Source organism: Arachis ipaensis, chromosome B04 (genome assembly GCF_000816755.2).
Source record: "Arachis ipaensis cultivar K30076 chromosome B04, Araip1.1, whole genome shotgun sequence".
NCBI lineage: Eukaryota > Viridiplantae > Streptophyta > Magnoliopsida > Fabales > Fabaceae > Arachis > Arachis ipaensis.
The window spans coordinates 95526926-95535043 of record NC_029788.2 but is presented as its reverse complement, the minus strand read 5'-3'; the positions used below and the strand labels follow the sequence as shown (position 1 = coordinate 95535043).

Here is an 8118-nt window from a genome sequence, read left to right as displayed (position 1 = left end):
TTCGTCCAGCGTGGCTCGCTGTCGCTGCTGCCTCTCCCTCGCCAGTCTCTGCTTCGCCGTGCTTGGTCTCCCTCTTCTCTGCCCGCGTTCCGCCTTCACATCATCAGGTATGCTTTTTATATTTTTTTTAGTTATTCAGTTATTGGGTTATAATTTGATTAACTGATGTTGATGTTAACTGATTCAGTTGATTCTTGATTGTTGTTGATTATAATTTGTTGGTTTTGTGGCAGATTATTTAAATTTTTGTTACAGTGTAATATATGTAGGTTTAGTGGTTGATTGATGTTTTTACGTTTTTGATTATTGGTGTTTAGGATTGATTTTGTTGCTGGGCTATATTGTTGCTCTTCTTCTCTGCCTCGGCCTCTGCCTCTGCCTCGTGCCTCCTCTGTCTCTGCTTCTGGCCCTATCCACCTTGTGCCTCCTCTGACTTTGGTTCTGTGATGGGAACACTGACAATTTTATTGAAACACTGTGAGATGGTTCTGCTTCTGGACTTCTGCTTTTTTTAGTTATTGTATATTGATTTTTAAAACTTGATTGTTGCTGTTTCAATGTAGATTTAGAATAGATAATTTGATGTTTTATTGAATGGCACTTGAAAGCAAATTTGAAAGCAACTGGAATTTGATGCCAATTGAAATTTGTATATAAATTGTTGCCGTTTTAAACTTTTCATGTATGGTTAGAATAGGAATTTGATGTTAATTGGAATTTGTATAGAATACTTGATTGTTGCTGTATTAATATTTGATTCTTGTTATTTTAATGTAGATTTAATACTTGATTGTTACTCTTATTGTTACTATTATATGATTGTTTTAATATAGGTTTAATGCTAATTGGAATTTTTCTACTAGTTATTTTTAGAAATTAAGATTTGATTGTTGTTATAGTGTTAGTGAAGACATTTATTTCCTACTAATATAAGTTTAATACTTGTTGATTGACTACTTATTTTTATTTAAATGGGACCGGATTAACCGGTTCAACCGGTGACCCAACGGTTGAACCAATAACCCAATAACTCAGTAATCTAATCGAGTCAATCACCGGTTCGGTTCTGACAACTATGCTTATGGCAACAGCTTCTACTTACAAGTCTCTCACAAAATGCACAAACATCTTCCTCTTATTTCCTCTCTCCAAGAAGCAACACTCTATTTACACTCTTCATTTTCACCAAGTAATACTCCTCTCTCACTTTTAATTCTTTCTTTATCTTCCAAATTTCCTCTTAATTATGTCGCTATCTTAAATATTTACACTAGTCATATGTTTTTTATGTTATTGGTAGAGACCATTGTGCCATGGATGCTATCTTTCAATGAATGGCTGCAGAAAAGGACATTCAAGAGAGCCTGTTGGGACAATAGAGACACAAACGTTGGAACCGGTTGCAACAACTTCAATGGCTTTGTACAGCCTGAAAATGGCAATTTCTAAGATGAAATCAGAGCCTCAATTTCGGAGCTCTTCAGGCATAGTGAGGCTGCAGGTCTCCATTGAGGAGGAAGAGGTCGAGGCCATTGATTGGCTCCACTCACAGAACCACCTGCTCCTTCCTCGCTGCTTCTTCTCCGGCAGGGAACACAATTCTTTTGATTCTAATGGCAGAAGCTTGGTTAGCGTTGCTGGTGTTGGCTCTGCCGTTTTCTTTTGCCAGCCACACCCGTTTTCCTATTGGGATTGGGTATCCATTAGGAGGTAAGTCATTTTTTTACTTCAAGAAACAAATTAATTATTATCATGTTTGTAAAATGTTAAAGTAATAACATTTGCTTTTAAATTATTTTTTTTTTGTAACGGGTTGGACGTGTCCAGTATTGTAGAGAGTTATTTTTGTAGTTAGGATTTGGGTAGAGAGATTTTAAACCTGCAGATAGAATTGAGTAGGCTTTTAGAAAGATTTTACAACTACATATATGATTAGGATGGAACTTATCCTATTCTACTCATCCCCACTTCTAACATGGAAGTTATATTACACCCTTTTCTTGGCCTGTGACTCACGTTAACGCAAGATGCTTGTGTGGACTTGTATCTATCTTTTTTTTCTTTTTTCTTTTTTTTCTATAAGTGAAAAACCATAATACCAAACCAGATACCACATTTAGACCCAAAACCTTAAAGCAAAAAGTTTATTGGTTTTCTAAATTATATACACCTTATTCTTTTTTAGCCGATGGGGACTTTTTAACCACTTAAAACTTGAAATTCCAACATAAATGATTGAGAAAAAGGAAGAAGGGACCCCTTTCATTGAACATACATAGTGGTAGAGAGCAAGAACTAGAGGAAAGGGAGAAGAATTGAATGTGACATAAGAGTGATTAATCTCATATTGTAAGAGAACATGAAATTCTTTGATGTGTGCTTTTTAATCAATAATGTTGCTTACAGGTGGAAAGTTTCTTAGATAACTTTCTATCCACTAGAAAACAGTTTAACAAAGACCAACCTAAAATTTGATAATCAAGTTAAACCTTTTCAGCACCATCCTTATATGCAGCAGCAGCCCCTGATATTCTTCCATTGAATGCTTATTATTGTTTTGCTTTTGTGTTTAGTTCTTGATAAAACAACTTACTTTCAAGGTTTCTTTCCGAGAGCTGCCCATTGATTCGTGCATACGGAGCCATCCGATTCGACGCAAAAGCTAAGTTGTCAGTAGAGTGGCTGCCTTTTGGTTCTTTCTACTTCATGATTCCTCAGGTGCATACATTGTATTCTTTCAGAAAACAACTAATTACTATTCCATTGTTGATAGTATTTATAGCATCAGCAGCTAGATATACCAAGCCCAAAAAAATTGACAGGTTGAGTTTAATGAGCTTGAAGGAGGATCGATGCTCACTACGACCATTGCGTGGGACAATACAATTTCTTGGTCATGGGAAGATGCAATCAATGCTCTCCAAGACACCCTTAGCAAGGTTATTCCAAATAGATTGTGTTACTTATTATTAGGCAGAGATTTAGTTCAGAGTTCAAACTTTACAATTTTGGGCTGCAGGTTTCTGCTTCGATTGTGAGGTTCCCAAAACAAGCTCCTCCAACATTAATATTAAGTAGCCATGATATTCCAAGTAAAATAGATTGGGATATTGCTGTTAACAGAGCTTTGGAGATGATAAAGAAAAACAACTCCTTACTAACCAAGGTAAACCTATAATTGTTTCTGCCATGTTTTGATTTCTTACATTGATATCATAACTTGCGCCTCACAAGAATTCATTTGAAAATACTCTCTTTAACCATGTGTAATCATTCTGTCTCATATGCGTGCATGTCGATTACTGTTTTTATGATCAACTAGGTAGTACAAGATAGGATTCCAAGAATTGTACTACATTACAAATTTATTTTCTTTACCTTTTATCTTATATATATATATAGGAGTACTATTTTCATTGGTCAAAACAAAAAAAATCATCCGGGTCTCTGTCTCATCAACTTTTTAAGTCATTTTAAAACACTTTTTTTTTTGTTACATTGGAAATTCAGGTTGTGCTAGCTCGTAGCACAAGAGTAGTGCCTACTACTAACATTGATCCGCTTACGTGGTTAGCTTGCTTAACGGTATTGAAATCTTCTTTCAATTTTGACACTTAAAAAATGGTGTCTTCACATCAAGAAGTAATGAATTTCAAATGTGTGTAGGTTGAGAGCGAAAATGCATACCAGTTTCTCCTTCAGCCGCCAGATGCACCTGCATTTATTGGAAATACAGTAAGTGTGCCCGTCCGACACATCTAACTATAAGTCTATAACTTATTTCATTGCATGCTACATGCTGAAAATTCCAGAATTTATATCCAAAACATGAATTTTACTTTGTTGTTAGTTTTCATAATTTGAGTCATCCAATGGATAACCTGTTTAAGAAATATTCAGTGAATATCAACAATAATGAATTCTTCTGCTTTGTTGCCATTTTAATTTCTATGAACTTGATGAGTAGCCAGAGCAACTATTTCACAGAAAATGGCTCCACATTACTAGTGAGGCTTTGGCTGGAACTCGAGCTAGAGGAGTGTCGATGGCATTGGATCGTCAAATAGAACTCGACTTGCTTACAAGGTTAACTTATATTCCTTGATGCCTGTGGTTACCACTATTTACATTGTGTCTAGCTCCCCAAGTTTGTTGTATAAGTTTCTCTCACATATTTACAGTCCAAAGGATGATATTGAGTTCACCATAGTAAGAGATACCATAAGAAGAAAATTAGAGGTGAGTTTCTTTGACTTTTTTTTCTTGGTGAATTTCACTTTTTGTAGTAAATATTGTTTTCCTAGACGCTCCTTACTAAGTAAGGAGTGCTGTACTCCTTGTTAATTGGAAATCTTAGCTCTCTATTTATTATATTTTATATCAATGACTTAGATTTAAAATTTAGAATTTATGATTTAGGGTTTAGAGTTTAGGATTTAGAGATTAAGTTCAGATATTTAGAGTTCAAAATTTAAAATTTAGAATTTAGAGTTTAGAATTTAGGTTTTAGGATTTATGGAGTTCAAAGAGGGGTACACTCCTTACTTTCTCCGGAGCGCATTAGCATTTGCCAAGTAAAACTCAAAACAAATTGTCATTGACAATGGGAGTATTTTGTTTTTTGTGCAATGCCAAACTCAGTATGCAGTTTAATTTACCATATTACCTTCTCCATCTTCTTGTAGTTATGTTATACCTTCCATGGTTATGATTATGATAAGGATAAAACTGGTATCTGTTTTTTTTTTTTTCGTCAACAGGGAGTGTGTGAAAAAGTTGTAATCAAGCCAAAGAAAATGATAAGAAAGCTCCCTAGGATCCAACATTTATTTGCTCAATTAGCCGGCAGGTTAAGAAGTGAAGAAGACGAGGTAATCATAGTAAAATTTGAGTGCTATGTACCCTACTTTTACTCCTTTAAATGTTCAAATTTTTAGTTCTTCAAATGAAGTAATTTTATTAGTACCCACAATACAAGGTTGTGAATCTTTCTTGCTTTCTTTTCTTTTTTTTTTTCTTTTAATAGTTTGAAGTTTTGTCATCTCTTCACCCAAGTCCAGCAGTTTGTGGGTTTCCAACAGAAGAGGCACAACTTTTAATTGCAAAAACAGGTGCATCCATTTTCTCTACACCATTATTATTTCTGATGTTTAATCCTTTTTTTCTTTTAGGGTACTTTTAGCAGTAGTTACATTTTCTTATAGATTTTTTTAATATAATATTCTTTACTTAACCTAAAAGAGGAACATAAATTTTTGTAGGGCCTGAAAATCCATGCAAGCTAGCTTGTTGACAATGGTGATTGGTGGTCATGCATTTCACTCTAATATGACTGCATATTTTATGCAACTAGAAAATGTTGTGATTTGGCAGAGTGATTATTAGAGGAATCAGAGTTGTTGATTAATATGAATCAGTGTAAATTTTGTTACTGAAAATATGTCAATTTCTGTTGGATGAATTTTCTTGACTTACAATCCTAGAACCCTATTTCTTTATTAAAAAAATCTTTTTGTTGTTGAGAAATTCTGTTTCAATACGTGAAAATGGAATTTCTTGATTTTCTGGGAAATAATTCATGCCTTGGTAGACAAGCTTATACATGCCTTCCAATTGAGTGTTAGTTTATGAACATCTAAGGTTCATTTTGGTCCTCAATTTTGTAAGGCGATACATTTTAGTCTCTGAAATTTCAAAAAGAGCATTTTGGTATAAAGATGGGACAAAAATGAACAACAAAATCAAGGAGCAAATGAACCTTCACTCATTTATGAAACATGTGATATGTTTGGATTGGTATTAATCATCTTAGAGCATGATGGTCAATGAGGTGATAAAAAAAGAAAATGTGGTTGATGTTTCAAGTTTGGTTTGACCAAGTTATGATTTCTATTCTCTTGAGTAAACTTAAGTTAATTTTTTCATTTTTTACATTGATGTTCAGAAGTATTTGATAGAGGGATGTATGCCGGACCTGTTGGTTGGTTCGGCGGTGGAGAGAGCGAGTTTGCTGTTGGCATCAGGTCAGCATTGGTGGAAAAGGTTAGCTGTAATTTTTAGGGTTTTTTCCTCCTTAGTGGAGAAAAAAGAGGTGCCACACTGCCACATATAGTTTGCATAGATTGATATTATTATCAGATTTTGATAAGTGATTAGTGTTTGTAACACGTATATAAAGGGAAAAAGTGATAATTCTATTGCTTAAGTAGCAGTAAGTACCCTTAATATTATTATTATTATTATTGTACAAAATTTTTCTGTTTTCCCGCTGAAACTGGTAGGAATGATATTTACAACAATTCAAGAAATACCTATAATTTCAAGTACCCCATTATTAGTATTAGCAATAATATTTAAATCTCTAAAAGCAAGCAAATCATACGAGTTTATTCAATCTCTTTTTAGGATCATGGTGTATTGATATATGCTGGAACAGGGATAGTGGAAGGAAGCAATCCTTACTTGGAGTGGGATGAACTAGAACTCAAGACATCTCAGGTGAATTTGTGAAAAAAAAAATCCATCTTATTTTGTAGGTGGAATCTTTTATTGCTGATTTTGCTATTTTGACAACTCGAAAAAGGATTAAACATTTGTTTTAGTTTTTCATAGATCATTATTTAAAATGTTTGGTTTTGTCTATGCTTAGTAAATGCTAACGTGACAGGTTAAATACTAATATAGCAAGTTGAGACAGGTTAGCATTATATAGATTGAGACAAATAATAGAATAAGAGAGAGAATGAGATCGATCTAAAACTGATATAATGTTATGTGACAAAAATTGATTGCATCAATTGTTGCTGACATGTTTTGTAGTTCACCAAGTTGCTCAAACTTGACTTGCCTCTCAGACAAAAAGTAGACTGTAAATGAGCTCCATCAACTGATTCGGTTAGTGTCTTCGATATCTATTTATGCTGGTAAACTTCCTAAACTACCATTCATTTCATTTTTCATTTTCTCTTGGGAGGTCAAGGATTAATACCATGCCATTTAAGGTTGTCAAGTATTAATTGCAAGTTGAAAAATATTTATCAAAGAATTTTGATGCATAGCTTCTGGGGAAACATGTTTAGCTATTGATGGTCATTTTCGTTTTTATACATCTCATTAAAATAAAATTAAATCATCTAGATGATGGTAAGCACAAAGTAGACAAGCAAGATTTCTCAAAGTTAATATTTTCTTTTTCAATTTCTTTATACACAACCCTTAAAAAAAAGCATGAAAATCAATTTTTCGGTGGATTTAAAGATGATAGATTTTTCTTCATGATTCTAATACATCTGAGATATTATTATCTTGGTTTGAACTAGTTTTTGCATGTCAGTACAAAAATTGGTATATAGTATTTTTGCCACATAAAGTTTGAGATTATGCTGTTTCTTTTCTTAGGTGGAGGCTTTGGACAATACAATATAGAATTTATGTATGTTACTTTAAAGACTCAATTACTACTCTTAGTGTAGATTCAACTACTTATTAGTATTCATGGGTTGAAAAGCCATGACAGCAATTCTTTCTCCCGAATACTTGTACTCTTTTGAGCAAAGAAATATAAAAAGAGAAACTTTTGGGTGCAGTAATTTTTAGTATTTTGTTGTTATTATTTGGTCAATACAAATATTAAATTGTCTTTAACAAATAAATTTTACTAATTTATGTGTGCAAACTCTGAAAGATGTGGGTGCAAATTGTATTAATTCATGTGTAGAATTCTGGTATATGAGTGCAAATTGTATGCTTCGTGTGTGCAAAACGTCTGTAAATATGGGTGTAAATTATTGCTGGTTAAGTACTGACAAAAAATAATAATATTTACTGGTCATGTAGTATTGCTCTAAGAAAAAACATTGTATTAAGAATAAGAACAATATATATACACTAGCAGAACGAGAGATTTGGATCAGGTTAAGTGCATAAAGAATAAAGTCGGAGAGGTTTTGGCTCAAGATGACAAGATCAATAAAATGTAGAAGAGCTATTTTTACGAGTTATTTAATGAAGGATAGAAGATTTTTCCAAGCCTTGGTCGGTTATGCACGAGAGAAGATCAGAACTTCGACTACTATCAAAGGATTTGAGACTTCGAGGTAAAAAAGACTCTAAATAGGA

At 33.4% G+C, this 8118-nt stretch overlaps 1 protein-coding gene across 23 annotated transcripts; it reads left to right on the top strand.

The window, feature by feature from the left end:
• Positions 1 to 7589, top strand: LOC107639513 (isochorismate synthase 2, chloroplastic). 23 transcript variants are annotated; one of them, XR_001620190.2, is made up of 18 exons: positions 1 to 107; positions 318 to 477; positions 1092 to 1189; positions 1301 to 1710; positions 2601 to 2718; positions 2823 to 2939; positions 3020 to 3166; positions 3511 to 3585; positions 3667 to 3735; positions 3968 to 4086; positions 4182 to 4239; positions 4761 to 4871; positions 5061 to 5111; positions 5262 to 5418; positions 5945 to 6042; positions 6406 to 6498; positions 6820 to 6894; positions 7399 to 7589. XR_001620190.2 is itself a non-coding variant. In XM_016343035.2 (17 exons), the coding sequence occupies exons 2-16, from the start codon at positions 447 to 449 to the stop codon at positions 6874 to 6876; spliced, it is 1683 nt and encodes a 560-aa protein (XP_016198521.1). In that variant the 5' UTR covers positions 1 to 107; positions 318 to 446; the 3' UTR covers positions 6877 to 6923; positions 7399 to 7589. The 23 variants fall into 23 exon arrangements, 9 of the variants coding, with proteins under 9 accessions (XP_016198521.1, XP_016198520.1, XP_016198519.1 ...); XR_001620185.2 differs by having other exon boundaries at positions 5027 to 5111; XR_001620191.2 differs by lacking the exon at positions 5262 to 5418.

Bases quoted from the DNA above. Each gene is read 5' to 3' on its own strand.
- LOC107639513 (XM_016343034.2), top strand. From the start codon at position 447: ATGGGAACACTGACAATTTTATTGAAACACT. The intron at 478-1,091 runs GTGAGATGGTTC...TTATGGCAACAG, and splicing joins GACAATTTTATTGAAACACT to CTTCTACTTACAAGTCTCTC. The intron at 4,240-4,760 runs GTGAGTTTCTTT...TTTCGTCAACAG, and splicing joins CCATAAGAAGAAAATTAGAG to GGAGTGTGTGAAAAAGTTGT.